This window comes from Sphaeramia orbicularis, chromosome 7 (assembly GCF_902148855.1).
Source record: "Sphaeramia orbicularis chromosome 7, fSphaOr1.1, whole genome shotgun sequence".
Taxonomy (NCBI): domain Eukaryota; kingdom Metazoa; phylum Chordata; class Actinopteri; order Kurtiformes; family Apogonidae; genus Sphaeramia; species Sphaeramia orbicularis.
Window position 1 is genome coordinate 12,238,333 of NC_043963.1, and position 24,859 is coordinate 12,263,191.

A 24,859-nucleotide genomic window follows, 5' to 3' on the forward strand; every position below is an offset into this window, starting at 1 on the left:
GAAATTTCAAATGTCTGTAGCAGCAAAACTATTGGTTGAATTCATATCAACTTGGGTTTATAGATTGCCAGTGACCCAGAATAGAAGTGATTGCAATTTGGGAAAAGTAGGTCAAAATTCATATTTTTTATGAATTTTTAAAATGTTTTTTCATCTCTCATTTATTTACAATGGGCAAAATTTCACATGACTATAAAAACATCAATTTTGTTTCAATTTACATCAAACTTAGCACATATAGAGAGGCAATTGATATGCTGACATCAGCACATGCATAGACATGATGACATCAGCTGGATCGATGCCAAAATAAGCTATAATGTGTGTGAGGGGTGGGGTTTGTTATGCCTGGCACCACTTGTTATAATGTTGTTGGGCTATTGAGTACTGCTAAGTCCACATATAGTGAGTCTTTAGAGTCTGCCAGCAACAAAAATGTTGGTTTAGTCCACTTTTACCTCATAAGAAAATGTTTAAATGTAAGTTGCTAATGCTAAATTTTATAAAAGATGCTAAATTAGTTATTTATTTCATCCAAAGAGACAGAGAATTCACACAGGATGCTTTGATAATGTAGAAGTTGGATGTTAAATCTAGGTTATGGTTGGGATTTTGTTCTTATGAAAGCACAGAAAACATGACAACTTTCATTTTAAAAAAAAAAGTGTTGTCAAGTTTGTGATGAGAAAAAGTTTTTTAGTCAGTTGGTGTGAGTTTAATGTGTTAATCTTATCACATATAAGACATTCGTTCATTCATTTTGAAACACCAATGTTTTAATGACTAAATAGGCTACATGCGATGATTGACATTACATTTTAAAGGTGTTTAATTGGCGCGGCAGTAAATATTATCTTACCGTAAGAAAGAATAGTTAGTTAAAATGTGTGGGCTAAATCCATGACATGAGAGGTGACATTAGACAAATGCTGGAATTTGACAAAAAACATCACGGTACATTATGTGGACTAGTCTGTAGCCTAAAAATGAAGAAGAAAATAAAACATTTTCTTATGAAATAACATTATATTCTCCTCAAAACAAGAACAATAAATGTGTGTAAACATATGGAAAAAATTGCACAAAACACAACAGTGATTAATCACTGCAATTACTTAAATACCTGAACTGTAGTGCAATTCTCAGAACAAGAACAGTATGTTGGTAAACTGACAGGCAATCGGACACTCCCTCCTTACAAAAAAAAAAAAAAAAAATAACGAACGGCTCTTTACAAAGACTCGGTTCCCATCGTTCATTTCAAAGAGCCGTTCAAAAGATTCGATTCGTTCGTGAACGTCACATCACTACTTGGAATTGAGTCCAATGAACTGATGATACTAAGTCTAATGATTATACAAAGCAATTGACACTGCAACAAATTTTAAGTTAAATTAACCCTTTCATGCATACCGGTCACTACAGTAGACAGTTATTCTACAGCTGTTCTCTTGTATATTCATGGATTTTGTTGTTTTAGTTCCATATCAGTCAACACAGTGGACGCTTATGCACCATCCCATAATACACTGCAATTCATACCATTACTGTAACTTTGCTGTTCTTGATAAACCTGATCTGCAGCAACATGTTTTAGTGTAAATCAGTTGCTAATTGTTATTAGACTATAATTAACAGTTTTCTCACACATTTTTTTTTCTTTTTTGCATATTATCTCCATGAAGTGAGGAATAACTAGTTTGAGAGTATGTTAAACTAGAAGCACTCAGAGAGCGCAGACCTCCGCCAAGGCTGATCATTGGCCCCCCCACGCCAAGGAGGTTATGTTTTTGCCAGGGTTTGTTTGTTTGTTTGTCTGTCTGTCTGTCTGTTTGTCTGTCCGTTAGTGTGTAACATAACTCAAAAAGTTATGGACAGATTTGGATGAAATTTTCAGGGTTTGTTGGAAATGGGCCCCCCCACCCCCGATCACCACCAAAATTTAATCATTTCTTCCTTATCCCATTTCCAACAAACCCTGAAAATTTCATCAAAATATGTCCATAACTTTTTGAGCTATGTTGCACACTAACGGACAGACAAACAGACAGACAGACCCTGGCAAAAACATAACCTCCTTGGCGGAGGTAAATATGAGAAAACATTAGATTAGCTGCAATAAAAATGTTTTTATTTTATAGTTGTCACACAGTATATCACTTTCTGATATACATGTTTCTTTGCTTCATGGTTTTTGTAACTCCATGAAAAATAGGTTCATTAAAAAAATTTCAATCGCGTTGTTTTTTTCATGCTTAAAGAGGAATAAAATCACTTAGGAAAAAATTCTTGATTAAGGCTGTCATAATTCATGCATGAAAGGGTTAACTTGGCATTTAGTGTGTTGTACTTAAAATAGCAGTTCCATTCACATCAAGCATTTAAGTTTAATAGACTTAAGTTTTCATTACATTACAAAAATTTTTCAAGGCAACGGGTTACGTCACATTTTTTAAATAAACTCAACTTATCCGGTCTTACAGTGCATAAACAAACTGCTGTTCACGTACAAATTACCTGAAAAGCATCATCAGTGTCCGTTAGATTTAGGAAGTCTCCAGTGTGTTTCCTGTGTTTGATCGTTTCACTTTTACAGGCATCAAAAGCAGCATTTTATTGGGTATTCCCTCCAGTCCACTTTTACATCTAATTTCCATTCTTGAAGAACCTAATTTTCTGCTTTTTTGCATTTGTTTATGTAAAGCGTCTTGAAAAGCAGTATATAAATCATCTTATTATCATCATTACTATTGCTGTTAGCTGTGCTATGCATCAATGCGTTCCACACAAACTGATTATCGATTGTGCTGATGCATTGTACCGGCTCTAATTGACAGTCACGCACATAGACTGAAACATGACCACTGGGGTTTCTGGACTGACAACGTAAAAGAAACTAAAACATATACATTGGAACAGTGGTTCAAGACGATTCCACCTGAACAGGCACGCAGTTTTTATGATGAAAAATATACATAAAATGTGTTTCCTGATTGAATCCTGCTCAGAAGAGGGGATTATTTCATATAACAAATAAGCAGGGAATGGCAAATCCGTCCTGTCAGAGCCATTTTCAGTTGACAAGGAAACTGCGTTATGGTTGCTAGGAGCAGTTAAGTGAACATTTGGCATGCCGATCAAGGAGATATTCACTTACTATTACTAAGAGGACATACCAGAACCTCTACATCCATGTCAGTTTTATTCTGACATGTTGCAGTTTTTCTTCTTTTTTGTATTTTCTTGGCGCTTTGGCTAAAACACGTTCTTTAGTTATGCATAAGACATAATAACTATGCATTAAATCTCTAGAAATCAGGGAAACACACATTTCTATTAATATCTCCACCAAAAAATAACATGCATAAAAATCATTTATATATCAGTTCAGGTTGTTGTTTTGTTTTCTGGTCAGTCCCTGAATGCAACACGCCCCCTTCTTTGACTCTCCATTGATAAGAGCTTTCTATCCGACTTATTCATTATCCATGTCATTTTATAACAGTTTTACATTTGTTTGAAGTGAAGCAAAAAAAAAAAAAAAAAAAAAATTACTCAAAAAATGCTTCTATTATTTTTTGTTTTAGGAATTGTTTTGTTATTTGGCTATTTTTCATATCATTCGCCTCATAGCTTAACTGCCTAAGTCATATTTTTAGCCAAATTGTGATATCTGCATAAAATGATGCTGCATATCGTGACCAAAAACATGACTTAAGCAATTAAGCCATGAGGCTAACAATAAAATACACTATTTCTGTGATGAACACAATTTGCTAAATCAATCTGTAATCTCCAAATGTCCAGTTACACAGAGTAAAGGTGTGTTTTTACAGGTTATTTTCTTTTTTTTTTTTTTTTTTTTTTTATTCAAAATTGGAATTCTAATTTTTTAGCTTTAACATTTTCTCCACATTTTCATCTTTATTCTAATGACACCTGTGAATGTTCTGCACATTTTGATGCAACACATGGGGTATGAGGTTATATATGAAGTGCCTAAAAAGGTTATTATAAGCAGGTAAACATAACGTACTGTGCACTTTTAATCCCCCTTGGCCAAATACAGTGTAAGATTCTGTTGAAAGTTACTGCCCTATAATTCAGATTCGACTGTCTTTGTATGAATCCGATTACATACATGTTTATATTTGAAAGTACTCAGATATTATAACTGCACAAGGCTGTTTCAAGCAAACATATCACTCCAACAAAGGGGTCATGTCTTAATTTAACACCATTTGATCTTTAAAAAGTAGGTCAAGGTCACCTATTTTCAGTATTCTTGTGGTATGTGCCAAGATGCATCCATAGTATCCATGGTGCCGATATCTCAATGCATTCTTCAGATAATGCGATTACAACATTGAATGGACGGACAGACGACAAAACGGTTCTTCAATCCATAGAGACCAAAACTGACATCATGACTCGATCCCAATTCACCACTTGGCCCCTCCCCCTTACCCCTTCATTTTGCGCTTTCACGTGAAGGGGTAGGGGGGTCCTGATTCTTGATGAATCATAGGGGAAGGACAAATGCCGCGTTTCCACTACGTGGAACCAGCTCGACTCGGCTTGGCTCAACTAAGTATTCCTGGAGAGCGTTTCTATTACAAGATACAGGGGTTGGACAAAATAATGGAAACACCTTAAAAAATCAACAAAATATAATTTAATATGGTGTAGGTCCGCCTTTTGCGGCAATTACAGCCTCAATTCTCCGAGGTATTGAGTCATACAACTTGTGAATTGTTTCCAAAGGAATTTTAAGCCATTCTTCAGTTAGAATACCCTCCAACTCTTTTAGAGACGATGGCGGTGGAAATCGACGTCTTACTTGAATCTCTAAAACTGACCATAAATGCTCAATAATGTTGAGGTCTGGGGACTGTGCCGGCCATACGAGATGCTCAACTTCATTAGAATGTTCCTCATGCCATTCTTTAACAATTCTAGCTGTATGGATTGGGGCATTATCATCTTGAGGTGAAGGTGTTTCCATTATTTTGTCCAACCCCTGTACTACCGACTTTACAGCACCTGGTCGTCATAGTGATGCAGCGCGTTACTTCTGTGTCGTCTGTTCAGAGAGTTGTTGATAAACTCGCTCCTCGACTGACCATGGTGTAGTTTTGGGCTGTTATCATGTGAATTAATGTACCGCTATATTTACTGTCTACTGTTTTTCGCATCTGTTTTTTGTAAAACAGCAGGTCACAGAGACAACTCTCTGCCCAATCAGTGGTCTGCAGTGTGTACATGTCACGTTTTAGTATCTGGTCCCCAGTCCTGGAACCTCGGCGGAGGTCATACCAAAAAAGTAGTACCGGGTACCAGATTCCAGGTCCTTTTTTGTTAAGGAAACGCAAAAAAGGCCGAGTCGAGTCGAGTCGAGTCGAGTCGAGCTGATACCACGTAGTGGAAACGGGGCATAAGGGGGACGGCTGTTTGGCCCTCGAAACGCAGATTTTTCAGGACCACACTACAAACGGAGGAGTATGAGAAATCTCCCATAATTCTGTTCGAATCATCGGCAAGATGGAGGTAAACGCAACAAAAAAGTGCTGCAATGTCATGAAAGATACACAACAATGTACATATTTTCTTTGTAACCAACTTCATCATTTGATCGACCGTTTAATGCCATTTCAATCAGATCACATTTTTGCGGCTTATAGTTGATAGCCATAAAAAGATGACCAAAGCCCATGCTGCTGACGGCAAGGTTATAATAGTTTTGGATTATTCATTACAGTTTAGTTTTATTTAGTTTTGACTTTTTTTTTTTCTCTAATTCAGCTAATTTGAATTCATTTTTAGAGCAGGTTTGCTAGTTTTCATTAGTTTTCGTTACTTTCTAAATGCTTAGTTTTAGTTTAGTTTTAGTTTCTTTATATCTTTTCTCTTCTTCTCTGTCGTATTCAAATAAATCCCAGAAAGGACTCTGCTGCTTTCTCCCAACTTTAGTCTCCATGTTTCCAGGTAGAGTGGGGACTAGAAGACGACTCTAAACGACAAGTGACCACAAGTGACGGACCGTTAAATATCATATGGTGCCAGCAGCTAAAATTGCTTGAGGGAAATAAATCGATTTCATATCAATCCGACGTTGACAAAGACGAAAACGAAGGGAATTTTATCCATAATTTTTATCCGTTTTAGTTAGTTTTGTAAGCACACAATACAGTTTCAGTTAGTTATCTTATTTTTCTTTTAATTATAGTTTTTATTTATTTCAGTTAACGAAAGTGTTTTTATAATTCTAGTTTTCATCATTTCGTTAGTTTTCCTTAACGATAATAACCTTGGCTGATGGCATGATGAATACTTTCAGAAACAAAGCTGTCACATCTGTTTATAGTGGCATCGTTGATTGCTGATAATGTAACAGGTCTGGAAGGGTTGTCTCATTTCTTAGGGGAATATTTCAACCCCTACCCCTTGCAAGTCCAAGTTCAAGGGGTAGTGCCAGCTGCAAGGGCCCAGGGGTAGGGGGTAAGGGGGAGAGCCAAGGGGTGAACTGGGATTAGGCTTTATATTCCAGACTCCAAAGGGTTAACATGAACAGTTTATGAGGGCATTAGACGCTTCTTGCTTCCTTTAATGTCCATCTTTGGCTGCAGATTTTCACATCATCTGTAAGTTTCACACTAGACACTCAACATTGGCTCCAACATTTTTGTCCTGTCACAAATCCTGCTGCTATGTCTGCGCCTTAAATCCAGATTTTTGGTGAACACAGACAAACTTTTTCCAACAGCAGAGGAATGTGAGAAAGCCCTCAAAGTGTCAAACTCTGCACAGACATCATTCTGTTGCAGAGTCGGAGCAAAAACATCGAAAAATACTGACAACTGAATCGGTTAGCGAACCAATCTGATTCCAGACCATGTATTTGGAACAGATCATTCTCAGCCACTCAGTACAATTGAGACGATTACTTTTTTTTTTTTTTTATTCGACAAACTACACTCTTAGCTTCTGCTGTGTGGGAAGATGAACATGGTGCTGATCAACAGAATAACCCGCCCACACTTCTGCTTATAGGCTGAAAGCTCTGCAGATAAACCAAATGGAGTACATCAATATCATCAAAACGTCTAAGATCTCCATATGCGCGGCTCAAATTCATCACTCGTACAGAAACCATACAGTATTCAAAGCCTTGAAAACATCTTGTTTGAATGGACAGATTGTGTCCGAGCATACAGTAAACGGCCCCTTTAAAGCTGTTTCTGATTAGCGGTTTTTCTCTTTTTAAAAGCCCAGAGATGTTATGTGTAATGCAATCTCCTGACTGTGTCTAACTGCTACCTCTATGCGTACGCTGTTGAAGACCTCAGACATGCAAACAAAGGAGTCTCTGTTCTGGCTCCGTTCACCTTTTTCACAGGCACACATCATGTAACGGCACGGGTGGGCATCAGAACGCAGTGTTAAAACTTGCATTAAAGCATATGGATTTCTGTGTTTTACTGTATGTTTGAGTAAGACTCTTGTAAAGGGACTATTGTGCAGCTCAGAAGCAACAAATAAAAGTTTTACTGCGGTATATTTGAATAGAATCTGCAGAAAAGTGCTTGTGTGCTACCGCTCTGCATCGTACATCTCCGTCTTTTGCAAACACAAGTTGGGAATTTAAGTCCTAAGAGTAAAAAAATACATTACTCGCTTTTCTATAGGACATCTGCGCAAAACTTTACCGATATTTACTAAATGTCAAAAAAACAGAAGTGCGTATCGTCGGTTTTTCCATTAAATCACAAATGCGATGATTTGTTTATTTATTATCGCGAGATGACACGAGAAGTCATTCCATAAACATGGCGACGGATGTAAATATGGTGTCGATTTACAGATATGTTCATTATTATTATATATTACCCTTCTATCTCATACTAAATAAACAAATGATTGGGTTTCCTGGTGTGTCCACACATACCGCGACATGTTTCTTCTTCTTCTTCGCTTGTTGTAATGTACGTCAACATCCGGTTTGTTAATTCACCTGACTCTAGTTGCAAAAAGAGGTCTTTCCATTGCAATTTTGCGTGATATACCATTCGTGCTACGCCCGAAAAACCACCTCTTGCCAGCGCAAAAACTTTTAATCAAAAAATGAGACTTGTGACGAAATAGTCATTTTTCCATTAGGTAAATTTTTATTCGCAAGTTATATTTGAGCAATTTGAGGCTCAATGGAAAAACGACTAGTGTTGCATGTAAAGTTGGAATAATTTTCTTTTCAGACACATTTCTCTTCTTATTCCTATTTGTACACATCAGTAATCACCTTTGACCACATGGAGTCCCACTTACACTTTATCTAAGATGAATAAATCACATTGTCGCTATCATTTCATGAGATTTTTAGGGCCAAGAGTGTAGAATTGCACAGGCTGATATTAAAATGAAGATTGTAATTTGATTAACTGTGCAACCTTACAAAAATATACCAAGTAATCCAAGCATTTTCATTACTTTATCAATGTAATGTAACTTATTATATGTGATTATCTTTTGATAATCATGTAACGGCACGGGTGGGCATCAGAACGCAGTGTTAAAACTTGCATTAAAGCATAAGGATTTCGGTGTTTTACGGTATGTTTGAGTTAGACTCTTGTAAAGGGACTATTGTGCAGCTCAGAAGCAACAAATAAAAATTTTACAGTGGTATATTCACATAAAATCTACAGAACAGTGCTTGTGTGCTACCGCTCTGCATCGTACATCTCTGTCTTTTGCAAACACAAGTTGGGAATTTAAATCCTAAGAGTAAAAAAAATACACAGTTGCACGTAAAGTTGGAATAATTTTCTTTTCTAACACATTTCTCTTCTTATTCCTATTTATACACATCAGTAATCACCTTTGACCACATGGAGTCCCAGTTACACTTTATCTATGATGAATAAATCACATTGTCACTATCATTTCAAGAGGTTTTTAGGGCCAAGAGTGTAGACTTGCACGGGCCGATATTATGATTAATGATATAACAAAAATATAACAAGTAATCCAAGCATTTTCATTACTTTATCAATGTAATGTAACTTATTATATGTGATTATCTCTTGATTTCTCTCCTAAATTGGCCAATGAGGTTGAAAATCTACTTTATATGAACCAATGGGCTGAATTTCTCTTGAGCAGTCTTTTGCAAATTGGAGTACACATACCCCCAGGGAAAAAAAATACATTAAATAAGTCATAATATACTGAATACAAAATAAATAATGAGAATTAATACTGAAATATAAAACACAATAAATACATTCATTTAATAAAACTGACACCTCTAGTTTTATTGTCTCTCATCTTGTTTAAGCTTTGGTAATGTTTTATGAACATTTCTATTTTATATTATTCACGATGAGCTCATTTGAGTAGTTCAGTAATTATTTTCTGTAAACAGAAGGTTCATTTATTCATTAATGACCAATTTATTTATTTTTCTTATCAATGAAAGAAGGCACTTTTCAGTTTATATTTTGCACACGAAATTCACTTATAAAGATGAGGTATTTTTTAATATATTAAAATTAAATATATGTTATTTGTTTACAAAGTTTTGAAAATAAAAGGAACAAATTTGGCCTAATTTTTTCAATCAAAAATGCTGAAATGAGAGTTGGGGGCACTTGGCTAAAAAAGTATATTTAAGGGGGTACTCCACTATAAAAAGTTTGAGAACCACTACTCTAGCGGATGAATAAGTTATCAAACCTAATTTCAGTTACAACCTTATTCTACAGTGCTGTTAAGGTCCTTTTGTGGTTTCAGATGGATTATTTTACCAGATTACCAACAATAAAAGGTGTTTGGACACACGTCTGGACATGGTTGACTTATATTCTACTGATATATCAATGAAAAATCAAACCTCCTACCTGAAAAATGTACGTTTTTGAAAAAAAAAAAAAGTACATTACAGAACACTATTTGGTAATGAAACCCACCAACGTTGTAATATAAGACCCTGAATAGACTATGTATCTACTACATATTCATTAGTGATCAGTGTTTCACATTAATGCAGAAAATGAATCCATAGTTAAACTTTTAATTTGCTTAATTGAACTTCACATTCCAGCCACGTGTAAGTAACACCAGTTCACTGCTAATGTATACAATTCACCGTCAGTTAAAAAAATGATCCCATCACACGAGCAGCGAGCAGCAAGAGCGATGAATTTTGCATGACACCTTAAGAAAACGCACACATTCCTTGGACATGGAGGTTTCAGCGGGTTAATCATTGCAAACATATGGCGTGCATCCAAATGCTGCTTAAATTTAGCGAAATTATAAATTCTGGCGTGAGATGTGTCAAGTTAAAAGTGATGTGTGTAGAATTATTCAAAAGGTAATTTGTAAAGCTCAAACTTGAAAGTTGGATCTGTTAATTTTTCATCAAGATCTGGGCTAGAAGACATTTTATCCGTTCCTGGTGAGGGTTAAATGTTGACTGTATATGAATGAAGTGCAGAAATGGAATATCTGGCTTATAATTTTTCTTTATTAGCACATCTGAGAGTAAGAATTGTGTTTTGTTGGCTGAGAATGACAGAAATGATCAGTCATGGAGTTCAAAATGTGGACTTTTTCCATTACTTTATGTTTATTGTTCATGCAGCTTTAAACCAGACTCAAAACCCACCTTTTTAGAACAGCCAACCCAACATAAGTTCTACTCTCCATTTTATATCTTCATTCCTATATATAGTAATTATTCTTTTATCTGTTTATTTCTTTGTATTTTATGGATTGTCTGTTTTATCTTGTTGTACAGTGTCCTTGGATGTCTTAAAAGGCGCTTATAAATAAAATGTATTATTATTATTATTATTATTATTATTATTATTATTATTATTATTATTATTATTATTATTATTATTATTTCATGTACTACCATCAATTCTGTTATATTCTTTTAGCAAAAAATAGCCCAATACTGGCTCAAATAAGAATCTTTCATGCAATTTCACCAGCAGATGGCACTAAATCATGCAAACACAGATTATAAACTGAACCTTTAATAATACCCAAATAAGGTGCTTGTAAATATTATTAAAATCGATGCTAATCTGTCAGTTATTGTCATTTTTTGTGTCTAATCCCCTGGTTTTCACTGCTAGTACTGAACATGGATGCTACATACTGGTACAGCACAATCTCATCCTCATAGTATTTTTATTTTATCTGTACAGTTACACCTATTATGCCTGTTTGTATTGATTATTTTCTTCACTAAATTATTCCGTGCACTGTTTTTATTTTACTCTCCTCTTTATCTTTTATTTCTGAGTCGATGCAGTGAAATTGTGTTCGACATGCGTACTTCTATCATATAATGAATGACGTTTTTGAGTCTGAATCTGAGTTGTACAGTATTTCCAGCTGGTACTGGTATATTTTTGTCATAAGCCATGTCAAGATGCACAAACAGCATAGAGAATCTAGTGAATTATCAAAACACACACACACACACACACACATTGTGGCTCATAATTACATCAATGTCAGCAAACACAACATCACTGAATCTGAAAAAGAAATAATTATGACAATGGAAGTATTTTTAACACCTCAAACACCGAGAAAAGTATTTGATTTAGATTGTTCATAACTGGATTTAACTGTATTAACTCTACAGGACACATAATGACAATAAATACAATTAAAACAGACATAAAACAAACTATGCAGGCCTAATTGTTCATTGTAGAGGAATGAAAATGACTGAACTGGGACAGACAAAACACTCCAGGAGTAACAACCTATTAAAACATACTTCATCCAAAAGAAAAAACACACATTTCCCTTCTTCATTTCCATACAAAATCTAACCCTTATAGACCTAAATAGCCACATAATACATTTCAGTTTTGTCATGGTTGATTGGTTTCTAGAGGATAGTTTGCAGATCATGATGTAATTTTAATTTTTTCACTCTAAAACATAGAGAAAAGTTTAGAGTTGACATTATTTATAGGTAATTATGTTATTTTACTCGTTCACTTCAGATCGTATAAGGAGGATGTGGCCCTTGAACTAGAATGAGTTTGACATCCCTGATCTACAGTCGCGGAAAAAATTATAAGACCATCAAAAGTCATCAGAAACAATGATTATGCAATCAAGTACTAACTCCTGTGTGTATCATGTGACTAAAACAGACAAAAAAGACATGGAATGCCTAAAAGCACTGTTTTGGTCAGTACAATGCCATAGATATTGATGGAAGAACTGAAGTGATTTTGGTTATTATCAAGAAAACCATGGAAAATGGATAATCAGCTCTGAAATTAAACTACTATGAGCTATTTTTTTGTTATCATTATATTTGTCCAAGCAAATGTACCTTCAGTTGTACCAGGCATTAAAATGAACAAGAAATTGAAGAAAACAAGGGGTGGTCTAATAATTTTTTCCACGAATGTACATGATCAGTAAATTTAATATAGGAAAATACATGATTTTCGCTGAAAAAATGCAAATAAAGAGGATAATATTGTAAAAAATGGTGATAAATCACTTAAGAAAAGTAAAATATATAGAAAAAAATATTTTGGAACGGCCCCAAAAGTAGCACTGGGTCTGTATAGGTTAACAGTTAAAAAAAATCCTAAATGAAAATGAACTTTACTTGCCATTCTTGATTCCACTGGTTATTATCAAGAAAACCATGGAAAATGGATCGATATCAGCTCTTAAATTAAACTCTTATGAGCTATTTTTGTTGTTATCATATATTTGTCCAAACAAATGTACCTATAGTTGTGCCAGGCATTAAAATGAACAAGAAATTAAAGAAAACAAGGGGTGGTCTAATAATTTTTTCCACGACTGTACATGATCAGTGAATTAAATATAGGAAAATACCTGATTTTCACTGAAAACATGCAAAATAAAGAGGATAATATTGTAAAAAATGGTGATAAATCACTTAAGAAAAGTAAAATATATAGAAAAAAATATTTTGGAACGGCCCCAAAAGTAGCACTGGGTCTTTATAGGTTAAGAGTTAAAAAAAAAATTTCAAAATGAAAATGAACTTTACTTGCCATTCTTGATTCCACTGGTTATTATCAAGAAAACCATGGAAAATTGATAGATATCAGCTCTTAAATTAAACTCTTATGAGCTATTTTTGTTGTTATCATATATTTGTCCAAACAAATGTACCTATAGTTGTACCAGGCATTAAAATGAACAAGAAATTAAAGAAAACAAGGGGTGGTCTAATAATTTTTTCCACGACTGTACATGATCAGTGAATTAAATATAGGAAAATACCTGATTTTCACTGAAAACATGCAAAATTAAGAGGATAATATTATAAAAAAAAAAATGGTGATAAATCTCGTATCCTCCTAAGACCCCGGAAATGTCAGCAAAGTACCAGCTTTTTTTGTTTTTCATTAAATAAGTGCCTATATTAGAAACAACATGATGCAACAGTTTTTTTCAGATACAGTTTTACATTTTTTTTATGGAATGTCCTTTGTGGTGGACAGTTTTCTTTTTTTTTTTTGGATAAAGTTGTGAAACTCTAGACCACAAATGTGGACAGAAACCCATAGCTGGGTCTTAGGAGGTTAAGAAAAGTTAAATATAGAGAAAAAAAAAAACATTTTGGAACTGCCCCAAAAGTAGCACTGGGTCTGTATGGGTTAACAGTAAAAAAAAAAAAAAATCTAAAATGAAAGTGAACTTTACTCGCCCTTCTTGATTCCACTGTCAGACCATCACCTCCAACTGGCATGTTTAGAAGAACTCCAACTCCCAAATCCACTAAGAAGGTCTTTGTTGACACAATAGCGCAAAGCAGAAATGGGTGTCGATGATTGACACACGACCACAGCAGCAGAAAAAGTACAAAGCTGGACATTTATCCCAATTAGCACAGACCCATGTATGCATGATAAGTGACACAATTAGGGCAGAGCAGCAAAAGTGGCTAACAACGCTGGACTGTGTGTCTGTGATGTGTGCTGTAAGTAGACAATAAGCTGCTAAAGCTCCCACTCGACCCCTCATTATTGTCACTTAATCCCAACATCAAAGTGGAGACAACCTCATGGTTAAAGGATGATGACGTGTGTGAGAGACTTTATGAGAATATATGTGCACACATGTTCCTCATGGAACTTTGCGAGGTCTCATTTAAGCTTCACACACAAGGCGAGAGGATATTTTTGGAAAGTGAGGACTGTTACGACCACCCTTCACTTCTTCTTCTTCTAAAGACTATTTAAGGATTAAGATGTGATGTTAGGGAGTAGGAACTTGGTTTAGAAGTCACTTAGCACCAGTAGTGTCGGAATCTAAATGGAAGTCAACTTTGTTTGTCGTACCCGAGGCTAAAAGCAGTAAAGACGTTAGAAAACAGCCTTACATTTCTGCTCTGTACGAATTTCACTTCTAAGTACAACAGACTCTTTTCGATTCAGATACAGATTCAGATTCAGAAAACTTTCTTTATCCCAGTGGTTTTCACCCTTGGCGTCGGGACCCACAAGGGGTCGCCTGGAAATCCAGTGGGGTCGCCTGAAATTTCTAGTAACTGATTAAAAAAAATAAAAAATTTACTAATAAAACATATATGGTGAGTTGACAGAGACAATCTCAATCCATAAAAGACATGACAAACTGAAGCTGAAAGTGAAGCACTGTGGTTCTGTTTATCTGTCAAATGTTCATTGTGGTCGGTTTCAGATGCTGCAGCTCTTTCATAATTCATAGTTTGAGTTCTTGTTTGTTCAGTATTAATTTTCCTCCTTGTAAATCCAAGCTGGACTGACTGTACATATTCTGACCAAGGAAAATCAAATTCTCCCTTTGTGCAGTAATCTACACCTGGCTTTACTGCTGCCATCCATAATAATACACATTATACAGACTAAATGTTGTCTAAAATTAACGTTTATTTGCAACATAGTATAGCAAACTATTACATGATCAAAAACAAATTAATTTTAGCCCAAAAAAAAAAAAGGCTCCGTTTTGAATGTTTGGGGTCGCCAGAAATTTGTGATGTTAAAATGGGGTCACGAGCCAAAAAAGGTTGGGAACCACTGATTTATCCCATGAGCGCAATTCATTTGCAGCTTACCACAGACATCAGCCCACATCCAAAGTGCAATGTGACAAACATAAATAAATCAGCGCACAAATACTTGATCATTGAAAGCAACTGCAAATAAATGCATTTAAATAATCAACAATAAATAATCAAAAAATACTAATGCAGACTAAAAGACCCTATTGGTTCTGCTAACATAAAAAAAAATAAATCTCATACAAAATGACTAAAATGGCTGCTGTCTGAGTTTAACAGTGTGATAGCTGAAAGAATAAAAGATTTTGAATATCTGTTGGTTCTCCTCTGAGGTACAGGGGAACGCCAGCCTGAAGGCATCCTTAGGTGGCAAATGGTTTTTCTCAACCTATACAGACCCAGTACTACTTTTAATGCAGTTCCAAAATATTTTTTTCTCAATATGTAACTTTTGTTAAAGCTGCGTATGACTTTCATCACCAGTTTTTTTTTTTTTTAATCAAATCTATAAAACCTGAGTCATAGCCTAAGTATCACGAGTCTTTCCGTGATTACGCACCTGAATCTCTTCCCTCATGATGAACAATTCCAAAGTGTACTCCACCATAAACAGTCCATTTGTTTACAAACAGAGCTGGTAGGTCACTCAATTTTTGGATATTTGTCACAAAGTGCATTGTGGGAAGCGGCATAATGGCTGCAGTGGCAACAAACACGAAAACAGCTTCATTATCTCTTGCTAATGCAGCTGCGTGGAGCTTTCACAAAAGTATTAGTACTGTTATGTCCTCCAATAACACACTAACACTCAGGGGTCTGAGCCTGTTTTGGCCGTTTTTGAGAACTTTTGATTTTGCCTTTATATACGACATAAAGAAATGTTTTCTATACCCATGTTTGGTATCTTTTTTTTCAGCATGACTTTATCTATCTCATCTGCCTATTATTTTTTCACTTTAACCTACTATATCAAGACAAAAGGCCAGAAAACACACAAAAAAGATAAAATCCGATCTGAAAAATGTATATAATTTATTGCATAAATAACACAAAGATGCTTAACAAACCTTTTCAAAGACTTTAAAAGTGAATATTGGTTCCAAATTTTAGGTATATAAAATCAAAATTGTAATAAATTAAAACTATACTAAAATATTTGACATAAAAGCAGATCTTTACATAGGCGTTTTCTCACCCGCACCCCCCCACCCCTGGTCCTCCTGGTTTCCGCATCCAGTTCAGGTGGGAGTCATTCTCACCCTTACCTGTAATGCTAATGCAGTCTGTGGATTAGAATCTGCAGATTCGGCCAGTTTTTTCCGTTTTGAAACAGGACAAAAAGTGATGACAATATGGTCAGAAATATAACGTTTGCTTTATATGGCTATAAGAATGCTATATCGCTTGTTTGCTCCGGTTTTAAAACGTCATATCTCCAGTTGTATTTGCTCTATCGACATCAAATACAAAGTGGGAAAGTGTTTTAAGTCCGCACTTTTGAATGCGATTGTCCCCAGTGTTCTGACTGACTTCCAATGCTAAGACGTGTTGAAAATGTCATGTGATTCAGTCACAGAGCCGTGACCGTGGACCCCTAAGGGCAAAGGTTGAAAGTGTGAATTTCAGAGTATTTCTATGTGTGCTTTATAAAGGGTTAACTGGGTGAACTACCCCTTTATTTGTAGTATTTGTGGTTGTTGTTATGGTTCTGGTAAAGGTTGTGGTTATCCATTATGTCAGTGAAGGTCACCAGTTCACATTATGAATAATTCCGTGTCACTTCCTGTCAGGTGTGTGTATTTTTGCATGTCGGAGTCGTGCTGTCCTCAGTCTCCTGGCCTTGTCCTGCGGCTCTTTGACAGAATTTGGCGAGGTGCTAATTGTCACGGACCCTCCACCTCATCATGCTTTGCCAGAACATGAAACCCCCGCTGCTGGCTCAACAAACCCTAGAGCTCCAGATTCTACCATATGTCCAACCATGTGTTTGTACCAACCAGCTGGGCGCGCTCAGCACCGCTCCGCACTGGTACCAGGGCTTCTATGAACCGAAATGTTTGTGCCAGTTTAGCTGTGATCAGTCTGTCTCAGGCTCAGTGGGCTGACACGGCACTAACGCTGTCAGGGTTAATGGTATAATCCCTCTGATGTTAAAGATACATCATATATTAATGTGGATAAAAATATCTGTCAAACAGCACAGTTTCGCAGAGGTTAAAACGATGCTTTGGCTTAGGAGGAATTATATATTTTTCATATTACTCATCGGTACCGTTTGAGAGTCAGGTCGGACTTTTAACCTCCTAAGACCCAGGAAATGTCAGCAAAGTACAAGCTTTTTTTGTTTTTGATTAAATAAGTGCCTATATTGGAAACATCATGATGCAACAGTTTTTTCAGATGCAGTTTTTTTTTTATTTTTATGGAATATCCTTTGTGGTGGACAGTTTTCTTTTCTTTTTTTTTTGTATAAAGTTGTGAAACTCTAGTCCACAAATGTGGACAGAAAACCAATAGCTGGGTCTTAGGAGGTGAAGGATGTCAATACTGATCAGTTAATGTTATTGGAAAAGGCTGATCTAATACCATATATTTTCCCAGATTATACAGATTTTAAAGCCATGTTCTGCATCAGAAATAACAGCAATATCACATGTGTGGCTTTAGCTGCCATTATACATTTCTGCGTGTACGTCTATTATCATGATGGTACTTGTCAATGAAGGAGCTGCTAGTTTTCTTGCATTTCTGCAACAGACTGAAGGTGTTTGAGGTGGATAGTTGAAATGTTTGCACAAAATTCAGGTCTTTGTCACGAGAAAGTAGAGTTTGCACAAAAAGCAATAAATCCAAACTAACAATATGACTTAGAATGTGATCTGTAAATAATATTTTCCTGTACTGTATATAGTCTATCCAAATCACTGTTAATACACTTTTTAATTGTAAATGTACTTATTCTATTTTTTATTCTACTGTGGAAGACTGGATAGAAAACAGGAATGAAACTATGTGTGATCCTGTTCCTGAATCTTGAAAGAACTTGGGGTATGGTTAGGAAAAAAATTTGGTTTGCTTTAAATACTAGTAAATAGTCTACATATATAGTCTTTTCTTAATACATCTTTGCAGATCTAATATCATATATTTTCCCAGATTATACAGATTTTAAAGCCATGTTCTGCATCAGAAATAACAGCAACATCACATGTCTGGCTTTCGCTGCCGTTATACATTTCTGCATGTACGTCTGTTATCATGATGGTACTCATCAATGAAGGAGCTGCTAGTTTTCTTGCATTTCCGCAACAGATTGAAGGTGTTTGAGGAGGAGAGTCAAAAAGTTTGCACAAAATTTAGGTCTTTTTCACAAGAAAGCAGAGTTTGCACAAAAAGCAATAAATGCAAACCAACAATATGATTTAGAATGTGATTTGTATACAATACCTTCCTGTATATAGTCTATCCCAATCACTGTTAATGCACTTTTAATTGTAAATATACTTATTTCTATTCTATTTTTTTGTCTAACGCAGAAGACTGGATAGAAAACAAGAATGAAACTATGTGTTATCCCGTACATATGACCATGAAACCTCTTGAATCTTGAAAGTACTTTGGGTATGGTTAGGAAAAGACTGTGGTTTGCTTTAAATACTAGTAAATAGCCTACATATTTAGTCATTTCTTAACATATTTTGGCAGATCTAATACCATATATTTTCTCAGATTATACTGATTTTAAAGCCATGTTCTGCTTCAGAAAAAACAGCAATATCACATGTGTGGCTTTAGCTGCCTTTGTACATTTCTGCGTGTACGTCTATTATCTTAATGGTACTTGTCAAGGAAAGAGCTGCTACTTTTCTTGCATTTCCGCAACAGACTGAAGGTGTTTGAGGTGGATAGTTGAAATATTTGCACAAAATTGAGGTCTTTTTCACTTTAAAGCAGAGTTTGTATAAAAAGCAATATATGTAAACCAACAATATGACTTAGAATGTGATCTGTATATAATATTTTCCTGTATTGTATATAGTCTATCCCAATCACTGTTAATACACTTCTTAATTGTAAATGTACTTATTTCTATTTTTTATTCTACTGTAGAAGACTGGATAGAAAATGAGAATGAAACTATGTGTGGTCCCGTTCTTGAATCTTCAAAGTACTTTGGGCATAATAATAATAATAATAATAATAATAATAATAATAACAATAATAATAATAATAATAATAATAATAATAACAATAATAATACATTTTATTTATAGGCGCCTTTCAGACACTCAAGGTCACCGTACAAAGTTGTTAAAAATAAATAAAACACAATTAAGATTACATATATACATATATAAAACACATAGGTACATAAAATGGCAGTAGATAAAAGTGAAATTATGGAATTGAGTAGGCCTGTCTGAATAAATAAGTCTTAAGCTGCATAGCTAGGAAAACACTGGTTTGCTTTAAATATTAGTAAATACATATTTAGTCATTTCTTAATACATCTTTGCAGATATTTCCTGTTCTAAACCAAGTATCTACCACTATCCCAAAGTGTTTAAATACCTAAACCTGATAATAAATAGTTTAACACTGATGTCATCACCTCCATGGATCAAGAAAAAATGACATCTGGAAACTATTTACATACATTCAAACACCATAGGGTTCAGAATGATATAATGTTGATTTACATGTTTCTAGAAATGTTGATATAAAATGTGTTTGGTTAAGAAATGCTGAAATTGCATATCTGTGGTTTGCAAAGATGTATAATGTATATAAAAGCTGCATTTTATTCAGAGTGTTCTGGTCTAAATTGCTGACTATGGGAAAAGACTGCATTATGTCCATTATCTCCTGGAATAAACCTAAGTTACTTAGTGGATTAAATGTTAAAAATTGATTCTAATACATCTCTGATCATATAAAATTTAAACAGTACTGCGCAAAAGTATTAGTCCACTTTCAGCTTTGGTTGAAATAAACATGCATATCTATTTCTCATTACATTTTCTTTGGCTACAACAAGAAAATACAGGAAATATGTGCAACGGCCTTAAATGACACACAAAAAATGGAACTAAATGTGTTGTAAAAGTTAAAGTCACTATTTAATGTGACCTCTGACCCCATGACAAGAATCAGCACAAACAGAAACATCTGACGTGTTGAATGAAACCTGGGATAAAACGTCAGACAATGAATGCAGTAAAGCTCATATTGTTAAATGAAAGGGAGGTCACATTAAATATGACCACTTTGGTTTCTAGAAGCTGTTTTTAACCTGAAACTTTGGCTTTTCCTGCTGTACATACTTCACATACAGTCGCGGAAAAAATTATTAGACCTTCAAAAGTCATCAAAAACAATGGTTATGCAATCAAGTACTACCTCCTGTGTGTATCATGGGACCCAGCAGACAGAAAAGAAAACATGGAATGCCTAAAAGCACTGTTTTTGTCAGTGCAATGCCATAAGAACTGAAATAATTTTGGTTATTATCAAGAAAACAAGGAAAATGGATCGATATCAATTCTGAAATTAAACTACTATGAGCTATTTTTGTTGTTATCATTATATTTGTCCAAACAAATGAACCTTTAGTTGTACCAGGCATTAAAATGAACAAGAAATTGAAGAAAACAAGGTTGGTCTAATATGTTTTTTCTGCGACTGTATATATTTTTTTTAGAGTTTTCATTGTGTTCATAGTTCTATTTATACAGTGTATATAGCTTTATTTTTGCCCACTGCTGTGTTTTGCCCCTTTTCTATGCTAGTCTATGTATTATTCAGCAAATTAAATTTCTCCAAGGACCAGTAAAGTTTTAAAGTCTTATCTTATCTTATCTTATCTTATCTTATCTTATCTTATCTTATCTTATCATCTTATCTTATTATCTTATCTTATCTTATCATTGAGGTGGTTTTTGACATTATACATTGACATTATATTACATTGCATATACATTTGACATTATTTATTTACTGATATCAGCTCTGAAATTAAACTACTGTGAGCTATTTTTGTTGTTATCATTATATTTGTCCAAACAAATGCACCTTTAGTTATACCAGGCTTCAAAATGAACAAGAAATTGAAGAAAACAAGGGGTGATCTAATAATTTTTTCCACGACTGTATGTATGAAATGCATATGTGTGGTTATTAGAACTTTACTAAACCAACAAACCTAAAGTTGGACTAAGACTTATACACAGTGACTAAAAAAGTAATCTTAACTCTTTCAGTGCCATGGGCCGATTAAATCGGCTTTACGAATACAACCTTTAAAGTGCCACGGGCCGATTAAATCGGCTTTGGAGAACACGCCACATTTGTGTACAAACAAACCATCCACCCCCATTTCTGTCTCACATTTCGATGACGTTCTTTCTGTGTCCCCCTTTTGAGACCAAGCAGACGGGAATTTGAGGTCACGCGACCGAATAATATTTTTATATCTTTTTAATGTTTCTTATTCTCCGGTGTTTCATCAGAGGGAGCCCTCCATGCCGGGGGGCGGCTGTGGACTCCGGGGGCTGTGGCGCCTTCTCTCACTGGGGTCCGCTCCTTTCTGGTGGGTGGGGGTCCCAGTTGGCCCTCTCCCACTAGTTGGGATGCGGGGCTGTGTTGCTGGTGCCTGGTCGCCGGGGTCGGCGGCTGCCTCCTGGTGGCTCCCTGAGACAGCGCCTCCTAAACTGATGTTTTACTTTCACTTGTACATTTTTGTTCTGGTCTACCCGTGCTCAGTCAGTCTTCTTAAGTATGTGTGAGCTTGTGGGTTTGCATGTATATGTGTGTGTGTGTGTGTGTGTGTGAGTGGGTGGGTGTGGGTGGGGGGCGGTACTGATTTTTAAACTGATATGTAAAGCACTTTGTGCTACAGTTTTTAATGTATGAAAAGTGCTATATAAATAAAGATCATTATTATTATTATTATTATTATTATTAGGAATTATGCAAATTACGATCAATAATGAATCGGCTGCGTCCGGTGCATTTTGAATCTAATCAGCAATCGGTCGGATGTTACCGAGCGGTTTCCTGCAGGATTCTTCAAATATTATAAAAACGACGCGAAATACTGAAAAACGGCCAAATTCTGTGGCACTTTTAAGGCGTATTAGCCCCTTAACTGTCTGGCACCGAAAGAGTTAAAGCAAACAATCCAACGCAGGTTTGAGTTTAACACATAAACGAAAGTGTAATAAGTTGGAAATCACCTACAACAATTAATAACTGATAGAACAGGCTACAGAACACTTTAACATGTGTTTTTCCACTTTGATTAAACAAAAATTGTGGCTTTTTTTCCCCCCAGATTTACTGTACTTTTGACTGTCTACATTTACATCTCACTCCGCCCCCTGTTAATGATCACCTTTACAGGAAAACACATACAGTTAATATTTTCCAGCACCGCTCTGACATATAATTTGGGTTAAATGTTGACACGCTATGACAGCTTCCTGGTGTTTATTTACATACGTCGGTGGGCTTTACAAGAAACGACGTGGGCTGTCTTACCTGGTTTGGCGACCGAAACTCTTGGTTATTGTCATTCATGTACATGTTGTCACCATCAAACTGTGGAAAGAGACAAAAAGGGGAAATAAACATTAGATGTAAGAAGAGGATGTTTGAGAGTAGACATAAAAAAAAAAAAATTGGGGGCTGAGGTGTGAAGAGGGAAAGCTCTTTACGGGTGGCCTGAAGTGTGAGACTAATGACTTTGTCACTTTGGTTAAACCTCGTGGTGGCATGGCAGCGTGGGTAATTACTGTTCGTCAGCGGGCCGGTAATTAGGCTACACGAGCACAGTGACGAGAGATGGGCTTTTCCCTGTGGGCTCCAGTGTGTACGCAAGAACGAGTGTGAATGAATCTGTGGTAAAAGAGGAGTGTGTGTGTCTGCCTTGGACCTGTGGATCCACACTGAGCGTTCCACATGCTGTGTCTGCAGGACTCGGATAATCAGGCATGGAGGGATCACTCACTGCAAGTGGCAAAACACTATTTAACATCAGGTTAGGCCTTATGTACCAACACATGACCCTTGACCTCTGCGGCGGTGAGAAACACCAGCTGAGCTCTAAATGTCCGGAATCCGTGTATCATTCGTTCATTCGTTTTCCAATTTAAAACCAAAACTCACCAAAAATCAAAAAACAAAAATAGTTTTTTTGTTTTTCATTTTCAAAACCAGAATGAAAAACGGATAACGGTTTGTTTTTCCACTTACTGATTTTGTGCTCAAATGAAAAAAAAACAAACAAAAAAAACGGATAACGACCGTTTCATCCGATTTTGCTATTTTCAATATAGTTAAGTTGTCTGACCCGGAAGTAGTCGTAACTGGGGAAAAAATATACAAACGGAATCATGGCCGGACTGGAGGAATATTTTGCTATAAGCTGCTGTTAATCTCGTTAATTCAGAAAAATAGAGCCGAATTTTTTTTTTTTTTGTGTGTGAATGCAATACGCTTCCGTATCAAACAGCTGCTTAATTATAGCAAAATATTCCTCCAGTCCAGCCATGATTCCGTTTGTTTATTTTTTCCCTAGTTACGACTACTTCCAGGTCAGACAACTGAACTATACTGAAAACAGCAAAAATGGATTAAACGGTTGTTATCCGTTTTTTCCATTTTTTTATTTGAGCACAAAATCGGGAAATGTTCGGTCTTCCAATAACACATTGAGGGTAAAATTTGGAATCTCAGAGTATATCTATGAGTGCCCTATAAAGGGTTAAAGGCTGTTTTGTGTCTCCACAGGAGACTTATCTTATCGGGTTTCATTCAGTCTTTTAGACAACGAATGATATAGATTCTTATAGGCAAGAGCTGAGAATTAAATAAGTAAAAATAAATTTAAAAAAACTTCATAAAACTTTACAGCTTCACAACAAAACTTAACAAATATGGTAACTTCATTGACCTTCATTTTCTACATAAAATAAAAAAATTGAAAATTTTACAAAATAAATTCTTGTTCCGTCTTCCAATAACATATTGAGGGTGAAATCTGGAATCTCAGAGTATATCTATGAGTGCCCTATAAAGGGTTAAAGGCTGTTTTGTGTCTCCATTTTTGATTGGTCGAATTAAAAAGGGACGTTTTATTAGGTTTCAATAATTTCTTTTAGACAATGAATGGTAGGACTTTTTTAATATACAGCTTCTTAAAGGCTCATTACAGAAGCTGAGAATTAAATAAGTAAAAATAAATTAATAAAACAATGTAAAACTTTACATCCAAATAGAAATGTAGGCCATTTGTAGTTTTTTTCTTTTTTTGTTGCCACCTTCCTTTTGTAAGGAACCAAATATGTAACTTCATTGACCTTGATTTTCTACGTAACAATAAAACATTTTGAAAATTTTACAAAATAAAGTCTTGTTATGTCTTCCGATAACACATTATGCGTGAAATTTGGAATTTCAGAGTATATATATGAGTGCCCTATAAAGGGTTAAAGGCTGTTTTGTGTCTCCATTTATGATCACTGGAATTAAAAAGTGAAGTTTTATTGGGTTTCATTCAGTGTTTTAGACAATTAATGATATAGTATCTTATAGGCTAATAAGAGCTGGGAATTAAATAAGTAAAAATAAATTTTAAAAAAACTTCATAAAACTTTACAGCTTCACAACAAAACTTAACAAATATGGTAACTTCATTGACCTTCATTTTCGACATAAAATAAAAAAAAAAATTGAAAATTTTACAAAATAAATTCTTGTTCCGTCTTCCAATAACATACTGAGGGTGAA

At 35.3% G+C, this 24,859-nt stretch overlaps 1 protein-coding gene across 2 annotated transcripts in view; it reads right to left on the bottom strand.

The window, feature by feature from the left end:
- The window catches only part of LOC115423061 (thymocyte selection-associated high mobility group box protein TOX-like), a 239,226-nt gene that overhangs the window by 122,259 nt on the left and 92,108 nt on the right, over positions 1 to 24,859 (bottom strand). For both annotated transcript variants that reach the window (XM_030139766.1, XM_030139767.1), the window contains one exon: positions 22,610 to 22,669. In XM_030139766.1, coding sequence (XP_029995626.1) covers positions 22,610 to 22,669 — 60 coding nt within the window. The remainder of the gene's footprint in view (positions 1 to 22,609; positions 22,670 to 24,859) is intronic.